General features: G+C 32.2%; 1 protein-coding gene across 1 annotated transcript in view; it reads right to left on the minus strand.

The window, feature by feature from the left end:
* Positions 1 to 15,241, minus strand: part of LOC130894028 (serine protease inhibitor dipetalogastin) — a 55,232-nt gene extending 39,991 nt beyond the window's left edge. The window contains exon 1 of the mRNA XM_057800544.1: positions 15,056 to 15,241. Coding sequence (XP_057656527.1) covers positions 15,056 to 15,131 — 76 coding nt within the window. The 5' untranslated portion in view covers positions 15,132 to 15,241. The remainder of the gene's footprint in view (positions 1 to 15,055) is intronic.
* Between the last annotated feature and the right edge of the window lie 2,518 nt (positions 15,242 to 17,759).

Raw genomic sequence — 17,759 nt, forward strand, 5'->3', positions numbered from 1 at the left:
AGTGCAAAAAAAGTGGTTTTTGACCTTTGCTCACCTCTGCAGGTCAAATGAAAAGCGACTGAAAAATGAAATTTCACATGTAGGTTCAATTAGTTGCGAGATGATTTCCTGTCTAAGGTCGAAACTTTCCATCTCCACCCCTCTTCATTTTATGGTCATTTTTGTTATATTTTCTTATTTTTTGGCCAGAAAAAGTTTAACTAGAGGGTTCGAACTTCGCATGCAAGTAGGGGTGATGTTGAAGAATTGTCTTTCTCAAGTTCAAAGTTTTCTTCTTCAGTTCTTCTAGCACAAAACGCCCGAAATTTTTTTTACTTCCCATTTTCGAAATTTCTTGTCATTATGACAATTTTTTTTTGTTGTCAATTGGAATTGAACAAGAGGGTTCGAGACCACCGGGTCTATTAAAATTATGAATTTTCATTCGAGAGAGAGAGTTAACTTGTGAAATGAAAAGTTATTGAATGAAGCTGCTCACGGCTTTTTTTATTTTAAATCAATGGGTTTCATAAGTGCCAATTCCACCAAAATTAAAATTAATAATATTTCGTCTAGAATTAACTTTATTATAGAGAGTTTGGTGGATTCTAGCAGTTTGGTTGCTTTAGGACAAATATTTTTTTAAAAAATGACTGTTTTAAGAAATAAAGACTTTTCGAATTTTAAAAAAAACCACCTTCATTTCACAAAATCTCAAAAATGATGAAAGTACGTATAAAACTATAATAATAAAAAACGAAGAACAAAAAATTTGGTTGTCTTTTTTTATGATTGTTTAAAGAGCGCGCGGCAGCGAAAACACATTTTCTTTCGAGCCCTTTGACCTTTCACCGTTTTAAAATAAAAGGTTTTTCATTATATATTGAAAGAAATTGTAGCTCTTTTAATTACCTTTAAAATGATGTTATATAAGTTACGATAGCATCAAAATTGAAAGAGTTATGGTCCAAAAACTATTTTTTCCTACTTAGTAAATTGAAAATATATACATATGTATAAATAACACTTTTGAATAAAGGTAAGTATGTGTATTGCTCGGGTTATCCCTGGTCGATTTTTAAGCTTATCGTATCAATTTAAACAGTTTTTTTCAAATATAAGTGAGAAATCGATCAAATTGTCATAAAATTAACTGGTAGATTATGTGAAGAAAGATAATATGATAATCATTTTCGAGAATATCGAATAACATTTAAATACTTTTCATTTTATTGAGGTAGAGAATATAAAATATGATTTACTCTATACTTAAATCTTTTTATGTCATACCAAAGTGATTTTTTCAATTTAGGGGTTGTTTGCAAGGGTTGTGAGGTTTTCAAGGAGTTGAAAATGATTTTATGATGAGGTAATTGTGTTAGAAAATACTTTATAATTTCATCCCTTAATGTTAAACACGTTTTCTAGCTATAAAATGGTTTAATGTCAATTTTTCCATTAAGGGGTCGTTTACACCCCTTAAAAATAATAGGCGGAGTTCAGATCATTTTCACTTTTGAAGTTAAGGGTAAGATGAGCCTAATTTCAAATTTTAATGTAAATCGGTTCGCAGTAAAAAAATTCGGAGTAATAACGCTTCAATGACTGCACTAAAAAAATCAGTTAACGGGTTTCCGAAATAAACGATCCAATTATAAGTTCAATACTTTTAGGAAGTTCCAAGAAATCGATAATTTACATTAGACCGAGTTAACCATACTTCATTTCCATAAATAAATATTCGTAACGAAACAAATAAGAAGAATAACCACAGAAAAATAATGTCAAGTTAAGCTTCATCGATATTTCAGTCACTTATAAAACATTTCGTTTCCGTTTTACAGGAAATATCATTACTTCACAGTTCGGTATAATCAGTTTCACGATGTCGTTATGGTTCATGCTCCGTATATTTCATTTATGACATTTCTCCTTCAAATTACAATCTATCGAGTTGGCATTTGTCAACTACATTATCTTTCTTAAAACGCGACGTGAATTTAAAATTACTGAAATGTTCGTTTGTCAAGAAACATTTTCAGTAAAATCATGCTAATTACCACACACTGTACACGGACCTTCACGACGAGCTGAATCGATATGTATATGGGAAAATACTGCGACTAGTTTTCTGAAAATTTGCTTGCATGGGTTTTCCGAAATGCTGGTTTCACCTAAAATAATTTCTGATTTCTGAAACTTCCTATTTTAAACGGAATGCTATGGTTTTTATTAAATTTTTGGAATCTACGCGAAATTTCAATATAACTTTATATAAGGACACATGCAGCCATTCACTAGAAAAATTATATTTCTTTTAAGTTTAAGTGAGTCAGGTCTAATATTTTTGGGATTTGGACAAATCTGTGAGAACCTTGACAAAAATTTATATAGAGTGTTCAGATTATGGTGCCGAATTTCCCTATTTAAAAACTTCGAAAACTTAATTATCTCAAATAGCAACCCCCATTTTTCTCTTCCACCATTGGATTCTACGATTTAAATTAAGGGGATTTAGTTAGTTGATTTATATATCTAAAATTAACGGTTTTTGTAGAAACTTGAAAAAACTGAAATCTTTATGGTTGGAAGTTGGGGGCAACTATTTCGAACATTTAGTTTAATTTTTAGTTTTGTTTTTCTCCTCTTAGTGTAGTGTTTTTAAATATTTTTCAATCGACTAAAGTATTTTAATTTTTGATAGTTAACTTTTGTTATTCGGTGTTCGCCATCGGCAGGTGACAATTAAAAACCATGAAAATTTCAGTTTTTTTAAGTCTCTACAAAAATCATTAATTTGAGATATATGAATTTACTAACAAAGTTCCCTAAATTTAAAGCGTAAAGTCCAGTGGTAAAGAGAAAAATGGGGTTCGCCATTTGAAAAAATTAAGTTTTTATACAGCGAAATTCGGCACCAGTTACAGTTATTTGTACAAATCACAAAAATATTAGATCTGACTCACTTAAACTTGGAAATATAATTTTTTTATTGCAGGGATGCATGTGTCCAAAAATTTCTAAGATGTGAAATAATTAAAAAATTGTACGATGCCTTATATATAGCGGGTGTTGACCCGATTTGAATGTATCCTAATATTCTTGGCATGTTATGCTGGAACCAATTTTTGCTTAAGATTCGGTCTTCCAGCAATTTCCGCGGTTCTTTTCAACATAAAAACTTTCAACACGTAATTTGAGCGGATCTCGCCCCTATAAGACGAGAATTACGGGGGGTAGTGGAATGTTTTGCTCAGGGAAAAAACCTAACGAAATATCAAGTTATTTGGGAATTTTCTGGGAATATAATCGTGTTAACCAGATTTTAATGTATCCAAATATTTTTGTCATGCTATGCTAGAACTAATTTCTGCGGTTATTTTCAGCATCTACTTGGGGTGGACATCGGCGTAGGGTAGATTCTGCTTTTGAAGGTATTCCCTACATGGCATGCCATCAAAATTTCAATGAAATCGATGTAAGTTCATGGAAATCGGAGGTGAAAACTTCAATAGCCTGGACTAACATCCATTAGATTGAAATATTATTAAATCGATCTCGTTTAGTTTAAGTTTGACATGTTTCAATGACTGCGGTTGTTGAACAGAAAATAATTACATCATTCTAATGTGTGTATTCCATTTATTTAAACTGCTATAACTTTTTTTATAAGGTAATTTCGCTTGTAACAATATATATAAATACAAGTCTTTGTTTCAATAAAAGAAGGAGCAGATAATTTATTTCTAATTATTTTTTGTCACGCTTTTTTTGCGCACTGGATATTTCAAACTCGTTAAGAAAGGATTTCAATTAATCTTCCAGATTGTTAATAGAGAAGGGCGTTTCTAACTCACAGTTATTTGTAACGTCGTATTCGTAACTAAAGACTCCTTGTTGATATTCAATTGATAATATTCTTCGGAGGAGATTTAATTCAATAATCGTCGCTGTATTAGTCAGACGTGTAGTTGTTTTCTAGTTTAAGGAACGGCAGATCATTAATTCAAATTATATAAATTCTAAATTATACAGGGTGTTTCTTAAAAAGGTGATCCTGTTTTTAGGATAGATAGAAAACTGAAAAATAATGCTGTGATATAAAAAAAATACTTATAGGTGCTTAATGTTACGAAATCAAAATTTATATTTAAGTATATTTTCTAAATTATACATTCGAACATAAAAAATGTTAAATGGATGTCGGACGCATGTCCGTGTAGTGGGTTTGACGGAGTAAATAATTCTACACTACCATCTAAAGGCCATGGGCGGTACAAGCTCAATAATTCGTAATTCGTATAAATTAGAGGTTTTTCTTTTAACAATTGCACATTTTTTTGTTATTGTGGATAAATGAAATTTTTATTTTCATTAAATCTGAGGCAAGAATTTGTTAAGAACGCAAAAAATTTCGAATATTCTCTTGTATTTTCCGAAGCGGATTCTCATCAAGTAAATTACGGTTCCAGAAGAATCCATTTCGAATTTAACGATACCCTCGCCAAATTAAATACTAAAAATGTTCGCTAACGAACTCTCACAATGCTGTTTTGGCAAGATAAATTATCATGATTTTTATAATTTCGTTGCAAAGTCATTAAAAAGAACACGTTTTTTGTTTCTGCTCAAAAACTAATCTGAATCTTATTATTTTCGAGTTTCGGTGTTCGTTAAACAGACATCGTTAATGATGGCGTTGTATTAAAAAAAATCTTTCACGCTCGGATAGAGATGTGGCAACTGCAAACTTTCAAATATATAAAAATAACTACTTCGATATAATTGCTGTTCCTGAAGAACACTGACCGAATATGTTGAATGGAAATAAATTTATAGATAATATGAAGAACAAATGATAAAAACTGTGCCATTCTGACAAAACCCTGTATTAAATCTCACTTTAAACAGTGTTTCTTACTCAAATATACGATTAAGATGAAATATCTTTTATAATCCTTCTTTTTTATTTATTCAAAAAGCAAAATTTCCATCATGGACAGTGTCTTCTTCTATTTACTATAAACAAAGACGTATCTGCAATTAGGGGTTGGTATAAGGGTTTATACAACTGCAAATTGTTTCCTCAACTCAACTTCTTGCTGCAATACTGGGAAATCTAGTGTTTACAGCTGATCTGCTAATAGCATTCCTACAGCCATCTGAGTCTAGAATGTCCATGGCTGTAGCTGCAAAGTCTTTCATTCCAAAAGGAATGCGGATAGACGTTCCGTCCATATGCACACCGCATTATCTGCCAAGTCATGATAGGACACCTGTTAGATTGATACAATCAGCACATCTTCTCTAGTTATACTTTCCCAGAAGAATAGTCTGTCTCAGCCCCTGAAGGTTCTATGAAGGGTTTGTCTGCCTCCGCTTTAGCGTGTTCGTTGTATCTCAGAACCCATACGAGTTTGGATTTTAATATATTGGAGCTTGAAGCTTTAATGACCGGATGGACAGGATGATGATCTGCTGTTTGCGATAATTCTTTTCTAAATTGAACTGGATGCTTGGTGTGTTGTCTAGGCTTTTAGAGATTTTGGTTCTAGACCCATACACTACTATTCAAGTTATATTTACGTTATAACGAAGAGTAGTTCATTTCATGCATGATCCAGCTCTACAGTTCTTCAGTTTGGTATCGAGGTAAGTTTTGTCTCAAATCTTAACTGTTTCCATGCATGGTCATTATGTGGGGATGATTTTTCTTTGGTGATTCCGTGTCTGAACATTCTATTGATGATTCAAGTTTATGTGATCAAAACTCTGTAGGTCTCATTGGACGTAAATCCGATGGACCTAATGAATTGAAATGTAATAATTGTTGATTAGCAAATGCAAAAGCGAAGTAGTTGCTCATCAATTCATAATCTGGTTGCCATTGAATTGCTGTTTCAAAGAATTAGGGATGTTTATATGCTGCTGTAGCTTCAAAAACAGCTTCAACGGTCATCCGAATGGATTGCATGTGACTACAAATCGTGAAAAGTTATAATGTTCATCGACTATCGACTAAAAAGACGCATGAATTGGGATTCGCATCCTCCGTATTTCCAGATCTGCTTCCAGCGACTTTTTTCCTGTTCCGAGATCTCAAAAGAATGCAAGCTGGATAGAAAGTTTGCGCAGATCAAAAATAAATTGCGAGGTCAACGTTTTTATACACCTGAAGAAATGAAGAAACGGTTGACGATTTCAAAACACATGTTTTGGAGGTAATGGAAAAAATGCTTCGTTAATTGGTTCAATCGCATGCAAAATTTATGGATCTCATTGCAGAACATTCTGATAAACAATAATGCCAAATCCAATTATAAAGTAGCTTAAGCAGCAGCCTCTGTTTTCTTGTCAAAGTCAAGTAATTGCTAAAATTATTATTCATTTCGTTCTAAGCATTTCAAATATCTACGTTTTAGATTATAATTATTTTCTTTCTTGTTTCCAGGGTGGACACACATTTCGTTTATACCACAGAGGCGTAGAAGTCAACAAGAAACGTGTAATATATAATATATAATAATGTATATCCTAACCGAAATCCCATAAAAGTTCAACTGTCAGTGAATTAATAAAAAAATTTAACGAAACTGATTCAGTAGAAGATTTATTCAAATCATGATCAATTTCACGTCATAATAAATTCCATACATACAAAGTGAAGTTGGTTCAAGAGTTGTCACATAACGATTTTGATAAACGTGAAGATTTTGCACATGAAAAAATGTTTTTTAAAGGCAATAAACTTAGAATAGAAATATCTCGAGACAATGAACTATAATAAAACTATCAACGTTCTAATACTTATCATTAAGATATAAATGAATAATTAGGTACTTGGAGTTTTTGTCTTCGTTAAAAACCAGAAATGAAATGTTCCAAATACGTACGTTGTAGTAAATATTTCAAGATAATAGATAATGCCAACTTTGTACTTCAAATGTACCAGTACACAACTAAATTAATTACTGGATCAAGATGAATAAAACTAGTTATGTGAGTGTAGGACTACGACGTATACAAGATGTTTTAAAAGAAGATTTACCTTTATATTGTTTATTGCGTGAAATCAACTATACGGAGAACGCGGGAGGTATATCAATCGGCCCTAGGGAATTTAGTCGCTATAAAGCGTTTCTCAAGAATTCGGCGACAACAGCGCGTAGAAACTGATCGGAGGATGGGTCGAGAAGTTTTAAGACATACAATCAACACTGGATAAACTAAAATCCGGTATCCAAGGTCTTCTAGAACGGTCGAAAACGTAGACAATGCGACGAGCCTTATTTGTTTATTGGAAAGCGAGCTGTTGCTTTAAAAGTATATCCTACATACTTACAAAATTTAATTGGTCGAGACTTGAAGCCTTAGGATACTGGTCGAAGACTAGCTTAGTAAACCAGATGATTGAGTGTTTACCAACATCATATGAAGCTCATTTGCCGCTGCTGGAGTGCAACTAATCCAAACCACAAACAACTGAAACCCCTACACTCGCCTCAAATGACAGTGAATTCAGTTATGTGCCACTATTGACAATTTCTTCTAGCCTCGAGGCTCAACTACAAAAATTTTATGGTTATAACCAAAGAACATAGTTCCAGCATGACGTAGAAACTTCACAATAGATCTCTGCTACGAGTTCTAGTAAATAGATCTCCATGAGAGGTGACATAAGTTCCGATTTAATACCTATAGACTTTTCCTATGGGATTATGTCAAACTAAAACCTTACACTAATAAACCGGCTTTCGTTGTACAATTAAAACAAATTGCAGCCGTTATGCACAATTTTCGGTGTCTATCAAATGAATGCCATGAGAGCAAAGGTTTTGATTTGGAGAGGTGACTTTTCAGGGGTTTGAATATTTTCGAAAGTAATCAAACGGAAATCTTTCATTTTTTATTGACATGTCCCTTCAAATGCTTTATTCGAAGTTATAAACACTTGAAATTTTCATGGGTGGAACGTAAGATCCAGTAGCTCCTGCTGCCTGCGGCCTGGCGTTGTCCTGAATAACCAACTCCTCTCGTTTTCTGCGTGGATAATGGAGCTGAACTTCATCTAAGATACTGCATTGATAGTCTGTTCTTAGTGAACGAAATATAATAAAACACCTTTGTAGTACCACAACATTGTGCCCACAGACATGTTTATAAGCGTCATTCTGCAAGTTTGGAACTCCTGATGTTTTCAAATGATTGATTGGATGTTTTCCTAGCTTACACCAAGTTTTCCAGAAATATTTTCGTTAGTCATAGAAGTGATCTTGATCTGCAATAATTTTACGACCTTGCTAGAGTTCGTTGCACCTAACCTTTCATTCTTGAACTCGAACCGCGTTAAATTTCAACTGGTTTCACTATTTTTAGACGTTGAAATTTTTAATTCTGCGTTATTTAACAGAAATAGGCACATTCCTAGGCTGGTCGGGGGAGGGGTGGTGTTACGTCATAGTATCCTTATCGCCACGTCGAATCGCAGATGGCGATAAAGGGAAAAATTAAAATACGAGGTGTGTGTGTTAAAAAAAAGGTTAGTGTTTTGTGAGACGATAATAGCCGACGGGGTGTATTAAAATAATACTCATAGTATTGACTACTAATTTGTGTACTAGATAAGCTAGCCAAAGTGGTTTTCCAACTTAAGGTATCCCTACTTAACGAATATAAATGTCCAATCACGCACTTCCACACTCAGTCATTAAAGGTTCATTTATACGTGGAAATTAATAGGCAATATTGGAAAAAGAAGTGTGACGACCGCGCCATGTGCTATCGTATTCAACAATACATAATACAACTTCCTCAATATTGCAATAATCCTTCGAACTTTGACTGACCGATGTCCAATAATCCAGTTCAGTCCAATCGAATTATCTGATATATCAGCTAGCACGTTTTAGGAAAAATTAACATACCTACAATCCCTCTACTTTCCATACGGTTTTATGAGTCACACGGTCCCTGGCTAAACGTTTTGGATCGAACTATTAGGGATTATTTTGTTGGGGACAGTGCAACGAGCAGATTTCGAACGCCTTGCCTTCTCGAGCGGAACTACGCTGCTCTTAAAGATTAGGTACGCGCGGTTGAGTTTTATTTTACGTTTTGTTGATTTATGTACATTTGTTGCAGTACCTGAATACTAAACAAAAAAACGTATGTGGCAACCACATTTTTTTGAAAAAAGTCTAATTTCACTAGAATACTATTAGAATGTTTTTTTATTTTGAATTAAATCTATCTAGTACTTGTGATTCCTTTAAATTCGGATTCTTTTTTCAATTTACCTTATCATTAAATTCTCTCTTTTCATAACTGGACTTAAATTGAAATGATTCTATTATTTTTCAACGTTACCTTTCTCGTAACTTCAATTAAGTCTTTTAGACGCCATATAATGATCGGCAGTTAGACGGGATCATTTCAAAACTTTTTTATATTAAATCGTTCAATTTAATTGTCATTCAGTAGAATTAATAACAAGTTTCTATCAACAACAAATTACGATATTGAAAAATAATTTATTAAAAAATTCTTTACCAATGCGGAAGATTCAAAACCAGAGATAAAATAATGAAATTTGAACAATTCAAGCAATCGTTAATTGAGTCCAAAGTTTGAAAATGACTTACAGCAAATTCAAAATTGCAATTAAACCAATAAAACATTCAAATTGCACGTGTCAAACCGTATGGTATTTGTGCCATTTACGAAAATCTATTATTAAAAGAATGTAGCTTGGATTATAACCATTAGTTTCCAGACAAAAATATTACCACAAGTATAATTATTATCAAATAAAAATTTAGAACACAGATTTTTGCCCATTGGTAACTTCTATGGCACCTAAATCTGCTTGAAGCCTTCTGTGAGAATGCTTCACTATCCTGTTTGCTTATGAATGGTTTGCAGGTGGTTAATGCCCGTCCACCAAGTGATTACTTCAATCCCTAGTTAACCTCAACAGTATTCCATAGCTCTAAGCTAGCTAATTTCCTCGTCTTCACATAATTTCGATACAAGTAGGAATCCCGAATATCTACCATCTATTATGTATCACAAACCTTCCAACAGAAACTAAAAAGCTTCTCCTCGATAATCTCATCACCTCACTTTTATCAGACGAACTTACACCCCATTAACACCGATTAACTACAATGATTTTGCAGCTGAATAGACGATTGACGAAGAACTTATGAAATTGACGTAATCCTCTTTACAACTGAAACAAATACGGATGCTAGGAAAGAATATACCGATTCACTGGAATACTTCTTTACCGTGGTTTTTTCTTTTTTCTAGGCACACCAAAAATCATTCGTTCCAACGCTTCCCTAACTTCTTGATGCCGTACTTGTAGAAGAATTTGTCTTTTTTTTGAAATCAACGAATAGCCAGTAGTTACTAGGGGCTAGATAAGGATTTTACTGTGGATGTGGAAGCAACTCCAAGTGTAATTCGTCCAATTTAATTATATTTGCCTTTGAATTTTGAATCGGTGCATTGTCTTCGTAAAACAGAAGTTGCTGAGGCCGTTCTTTCTTGATTTTCGCATTCAAACTATCCAACAACTCTATGTAGTATTTGCTATTGATTGTCTCACCCTTTTGGACATAGTGAATGTACAATATTCCATGCATATCCCAAAATACTGAAGCCATAACCTTCCCAAATGACTGTTGTGTCTTTGGACGTGGTTCATCGGCTGCAGTCCACTCAGATGATGATCGTTTTGATTCCGGAGTGAAGTGATGCATCCATGTTTCATGGTCAAATGTTCATTCATAATTGTAAGCACATTGCCTTCTGATATCTAACAAATATCTCACGCAATTTGAATTTAAGATTGGATATAACGAATTTGTGGATTTTTTTATGTTTTCTGGAGTAACCACCTTCATTGGACAACCAGATCGTTCGTTATTATCGGTGGCTGTACGTCCACGTTTAAATTCAACAAATCCTGTCAGTTTTTTCTAACTAATCGAAAGTTGGTACTTCGTAAATGTCATATGGATTTGACAAATGGCTGCGCCATCTGTGTGTCAGTAACACAAAGTTACACGAGTGAGGGAATATATTGATATGATGTTTTGTATAAGGTGTTTCGAAGTTTTTGAATGAATTGAAGATGTAGAATCATTAATAAAAAAGTTCCATATTTGGATAAACGTCACTTATAACAATAAAAACAATTAACAAAGAAAATAGACTTCGCCAAAAAAGTATATCAAAATGAGATGGCACCAAAAGCAGCTCAGAACTCTTCATTTTTATAAATGACTAAAAGTACAGCTCAAAGCCAATTTTTATCAAAAGACTGTTAATATAAAGGACGAACCTGCTTTAAAAACTGAAATAATGTTTCTCAAAATTCATGCATAGTGTCGAATTGTGTATGTTTTCGTATTTTATAACTGAATTGATTACCAAAATCTAGAACCACATAAAAAAATTAAATAAAAAGATAGGTTAGTCACCTTATTGAGGTATATTTTGATCTAATCTGTTTATTTTAGTATTATACACTAATTATGTTTAAATAATTAGAAGAATACACCTAGAACTTAATTTGATTTAACATGATCGTTCTTTCCAGTCGTAAAACAAACTGTTTACAAAGTTGTAGTCGATATAAATTACAAGCTTCTCCATTCGGAGTTTCTAATCTAAACATATATGTTTTCCAACGTCTTAAAGTGAAATATCATCCTTTCATCTGATTAATTTATTGAAAATAAACACGTTAAAGTGTGTTTTTCGCTTGCTGATACGCTTATGGATAAATTTGAAGATTGTTAAAAAATATGTATGAATGTGTCTGTCTTGGTACACCACAAGATACGTGCTGACGTTTAAGAACCTGTATAATAGATGACTTGTATTACTTTTAAGCTTGATGTTGTTTGTGGCGAGGAGCTTGTCTTAAAGAGGATTAATGTGCTCCAGTAAACAAGAAGTGGTATGAAACTACTAAACTATTCGGTGATAAACTACACTGAAAAAAATAACCTAGTTTCAAATTTCATCATATTTTGATTATATTTTCTCGCTCTTGATGACAATATTGAGTAAAAAAATTGCGAGTTTTTTCATGCACAGGTCTAAATAAGCTTTACATTAAGGTTCAACTCGCTGCTTAGATTCATTTTATTATGGTAGACCCCTCAATCAAGTTGTGCTGTGTTGTCATGAAATTTTTAACTATGGAAGGATTAACCACAACACAAATAAAAAGCAGAATTGACTTGCCCATCATTTTCATATAATTAAAAAGTTGTTTCGTTGTGGACGAGATGATGGACCACATGCTGGAGGTTCTACTCCAGAAAACAAAAAAAACTGACGCCTGAAAACAAAATAAATTGCAGGACAAACCGCTAAGTATTCTAATGTAATCTATTATATTGCCCTGATCTGGCCATGTTAAACTCTTTTTTATTAGTAATTTAAAGTGAAATTTCATTAATAGAAGATGCTATAAGAAACAAAGTTGAATAAAATTTATTCGCTTAAACTTTATGATATCAATAAAAACGATTTTTCGTATCAGTCTCTAATGTTGGTTTTTGTTTTTAATAACTAATTGTTATTTTATTGTTATTTTTTATTTCGTACGACGGGGGTTTTATATACAACCTGAAGAGAGATTTTCACTCAAATTTCAGTAATTTTGGATGCTTAGTCTTTGTTTTAAAATTGTATAAATGTAAATATTTTTCTGGAAATAGAACAAATTCACTATTTAGAGAAATTGATTCTTCATCTCAAACAATCATAACGAAAAGAATTCATTTTCTTTATGCTGTTTATAGGGCTCCACCAAAGTAGATTGTATTTTTTAATACATGTATTTAATCTCAGTTGAAAATACCTCTTAACTTCCATTTTGGAAATTTTAAGAAATGTTGAGTCAATTGCAGCTGTGGAAAAGGTTGATTACAGCCTGTGATAATCTTGATCGAATGTCTAATTGAATCCAACGTAAGAAAATTCATGGAGTTTTTATGAAGAAGTCACTGAACAATTTATGAATATCCAGCAAGAAGAAGATGAAGAAATAGAAGAAGACATTGACTATGAAGAATGTGAACTTCTATGAGATGGATGTGGCCTTTTGGATTCTTGTTTTTTATGGCAAACCCTATCATTCTATCAATATTTGGTTCGATTGTGGCAAAAGAAATAGAAAAGACTATTGACAACAACAATTTTCCATATACTTCACTATGGACACTAATTCATTGATAGATATTAAACTTTTCGCACATCACTGGTAATTATTACTTCATTAACATTTTCTTCTTGTTTATATATCAACATTACTGTTAATGGTATTCTGAGAATCACTACTTAAATCCAGCCAAGTTTATATACGTTCCATATATTGCATTTGAGGTTATATTTTCTGAAGAGCATTTCTATCAAAAGTTATAAAAGTCTCGTTAAAACTGGAGAACGGCTGGGCCGATTTGGCTCATTTTGGTCATGATTTATTTGTGGGAGTCCAGAGAAGGTTTAAAAGGTAAATAAGTATGAATTAAATGAAAACAACTATTTTGTTTTTCCTTGATGTTTTGTTTCAAATTAAATTTCTGATCGAAACCATAATATTTGACATTTGACATCCAACTAATATAACGATCCTCCTCTATGGCGATCGATACCTTAGAAGACTGCGTCCTTGTAAATTTGTGATGCGTGCGTAAGAACTGTCTCAGCTTCGCTAATTTTTGTGATGGTGACATTTCAAGTTAGGCACTTTTTTTGTTGATATTTTGTGATAGTGACACTTCAATACTAAGTGCGCGATAACTCATTTTGATTAATTACAATTTACGATGCCGAGGAGAAGAAGACCTGATTTAGGAGGTCGCAATCTTCGTCCCGGGTATACCGATTTACAATTTCCGGTAGGTACGTATGGCCTTTGCGATAACTATAAATAAATCGCAAGGCTAGTCGTTGGAAGTTTGCGGAATTAACTTGGAGTTTCCTTGGACTTATATGTCCCATTTAATGAGAAAGTCCAAGTCAAAGTGCTGATGATATGTAGAAATTAGTTAGTAGCAAGCTTGGTGTTGGAAAATAAACGAATCAAAGATTCATTAAAAGAGAGGATTCCAAACTGTTCTAGGAAAACCAAAATTTCAAATAGAAAATCATTTGAAGGAAAGAGTTCGAGATGATAAGTGATACCATGGAATAAATCGAAATTCCCCATGGAAACAAGAGCTGGAAAAATATTTTATATAGATCATCAAGGAGGGAGATAAACCGAATAAATTTTGGCCAAATGGAACTATTCCAAGTCGAGGACAGCTCAAACTATAGTATATTTTCCAGGCTTTTATTGGTTTTCTAACCACGATCTGTACAGAATAATAGAAATAAGTTTGGAGTGATCAAAAACCTTGAAAATACGATTGTCAATTGTCCTATCTAATAAGAAAGTCCAAGTGTTGATGATACAAAGAATATTGGTGAAAAAAGAACTGCATTCTTTCAAAAGGAGAAACGTGAAGGAAAATGTGGAAGTTGATCAATTTTAACTATGAAATAATCAACCCACTCATTGTGAATATTGGTTGCAACAGATCGTGTTTTTATTCCTATTTGGATTTGTAAAAAGTACTTCAACTTGTACTCGTAAATTTTTATATTAAAATATATTTTTTATGAACGTAACGTTGTTTAAAAATCAAAGTTTAGATACTTATATAACCAATATGACACAATATTTTTAATTAATTTAATTTTATACGGAAATACTCGAGATAAAAAAATATTTTAACTGTTTTCTAAAAGATTACGAATGTTTTATCATTTTAATTGTCTTTTATTCACAAAAATAGACTATAATTTGTAGATGTCACTCACTGAAAGGTGGTTAATAGAATTGAGTCTCAATTTTTTTTTCGAATTTAAAATTAATACTCTAGTGGAAGTTTTGATTAAATGAAATAAGGGATGCTGAGAAATTAAAAAAAAATTGAATGAGTGAAATGTATCTTTGGGTGAATTGTAAATTCTGTAAGAACGTCACGACAACCATTCGAGCGCTTACCTGTAGCAAGAACCCCCGCTAAGATAAAAAGGGTGAAAAAAGTCCCTTTGCCGCACAGTAGTCTCGAATACATCATAGTAGGCACTGTTCGGCAATAGAAAAAAGTCTTGCGCGAATCTCACGACTTTGGCAGATCAGAATCAGCGATAAATCGATCTGCCCAACTAGCGACAACGGTGAATACTGAATAAGAGCGACAGAAATTGTGGCCTATATGAAACCACCTCTTCTGTAAATGTAAAAGAAAAGGCGAGGTGTATATGTATCTAGCTCTCCATGCATTTGTCTTTGTACATCGCTAATTGCAGATCTGCACTGATAGCTTTTTGTTTATTACGCACCTCAATTTCTCGTACATAGATTTTTGTCTGCCGTAAACGAGGTGCTGTGACACTATTTTCAACTTTTAATCAATTTTTGATAATTTAGAGCTTCTTTATATACAGTGTGAAGCATTAAAGATGTAGATATCTTCATATTTTCATTTATTTAAGTTATGGTACTCGGGGGGCATTATTTTACCCAAAAATTCGATGCCGATTCATTAAACGAGATGCCGTGAGATTATTATCAACTTTTAGTCGATTTTTAATAATTTAGATATTTTTTATATACAGTGTGAAGCATAAAAGATGTAGATATCTCCATATTTTCATTTATTTAAGTTATGGTACTCGGGGGGGCATTATTTTACCCAAAAATTCGATGCCGATTCATTAAACGAGATGCCGTGAGATTATTATTAACTTTTAATCGATTTTTAATAATTTAGATATTTTTTATATACAGTGTGAAGCATAAAAGATGTAGATATCTCCATATTTTCATTTATTTAAGTTATGGTACTCGGGGGGCATTATTTTACCCAAAAATTCGATGCCGATTCATTAAACGAGATGCCGTGAGATTATTATTAACTTTTAATCGATTTTTAATAATTTAGATATTTTTTATATACAGTGTGAAGCATTAAAGATGTAGATATCTCTATATTTTCATTTATTTAAGCTATGGTACTCGGGTGCATTATTTTACCAAAAAATTCGATGCCGATTCCTTAAACGAGATGCCGTGAGATTATTATTAACTTTTAATCGATTTTTAATAATTTAGATATTTTTTATATACAGTGTGAAGCATAAAAGATGTAGATATCTCCATATTTTCATTTATTTAAGTTATGGTACTCGGGGGGCATTATTTTACCCAAAAATTCGATGCCGATTCATTAAACGAGATGCCGTGAGATTATTATTAACTTTTAATCGATTTTTAATAATTTAGATATTTTTTATATACAGTGTGAAGCATTAAAGATGTAGATATCTCTATATTTTCATTTATTTAAGCTATGGTACTCGGGGGGCATTATTTTACCCAAAAATTCGATGCCGATTCCTTAAACGAGATGCCGTGAGATTATTATTAACTTTTAATCGATTTTTAATAATTTAGATATTTTTTATATACAGTGTGAAGCATAAAAGATGTAGATATCTCCATATTTTCATTTATTTAAGTTATGGTACTCGGGGGGCATTATTTTACCCAAAAATTCGATGCCGATTCATTAAACGAGATGCCGTGAGATTATTATTAACTTTTAATCGATTTTTAATAATTTAGATATTTTTTATATACAGTGTGAAGCATTAAAGATGTAGATATCTCTATATTTTCATTTATTTAAGCTATGGTACTCGGGGGGCATTATTTTACCAAAAAATTCGATGCCGATTCCTTAAACGAGATGCCGTGAGATTATTATTAACTTTTAATCGATTTTTAATAATTTAGATATTTTTTATATACAGTGTGAAGCATTAAAGATGTAGATATCTCCATATTTTCATTTATTTAAGTTATGGTACTCGGGAGTCATTATTTTACCCAAAAATTCGATGCCGATTCATTAAACGAGATGCCGTGAGATTATTATTTACTTTTAATCGATTTTTAATAATTTAGATATTTTTTATATACAGTGTGAAGCATTAAAGATGTAGATATCTCCATATTTTCATTTATTTAAGCTATGGTACTCGGGGGGCATTATTTTACCAAAAAATTTGATGCCGATTCATTAAACGATATGCCGTGAAATTATTATCAACTTTTAATCGATTTTTAATAATTTAGATATTTTTTATATACAGTGTGAAGCATTAAAGATGTAGATATCTCCATATTTTCATTTATTTAAGCTATGGTACTCGGGGGGCATTATTTTACCAAAAAATTTGATGCCGATTCATTAAACGAGATGCCGTGAAATTATTATCAACTTTCTATCGATTTTTAATAATTTAGATCTTATTTATATACAGTGTGAAGCATTGAAGATGTATACATCTACCTATTTTTATTTATTGAAGCTGTGGTATTCGGGGGGCTTTATTTTACCAAAATATGATAATTTAGATCTTTTTTTATATACATTTGAGATGTAGACATCTCCATATTCTCATTTACTGACGTTGTGGTACTCGGGGGGCATCATTTACCAAATAATTAATGGAAGTTTGTAGTAATTTCATCTTTATGCCAATAATTATTCTTTTTTTAGTTTTATTATTACTAAAAGTGTGTTTTTTTAGGTTTATTAATTTTTTACTTTCATCAAAAACTTTGTAATCAGTTTATAAGAACAAAATTGTGAATAATTACAAAAAACTCTCATTAAAAGTAGTTCATTTTTATATAT

Source organism: Diorhabda carinulata, chromosome 5, assembly GCF_026250575.1.
Source record: "Diorhabda carinulata isolate Delta chromosome 5, icDioCari1.1, whole genome shotgun sequence".
In the NCBI taxonomy this organism is placed as follows: domain Eukaryota; kingdom Metazoa; phylum Arthropoda; class Insecta; order Coleoptera; family Chrysomelidae; genus Diorhabda; species Diorhabda carinulata.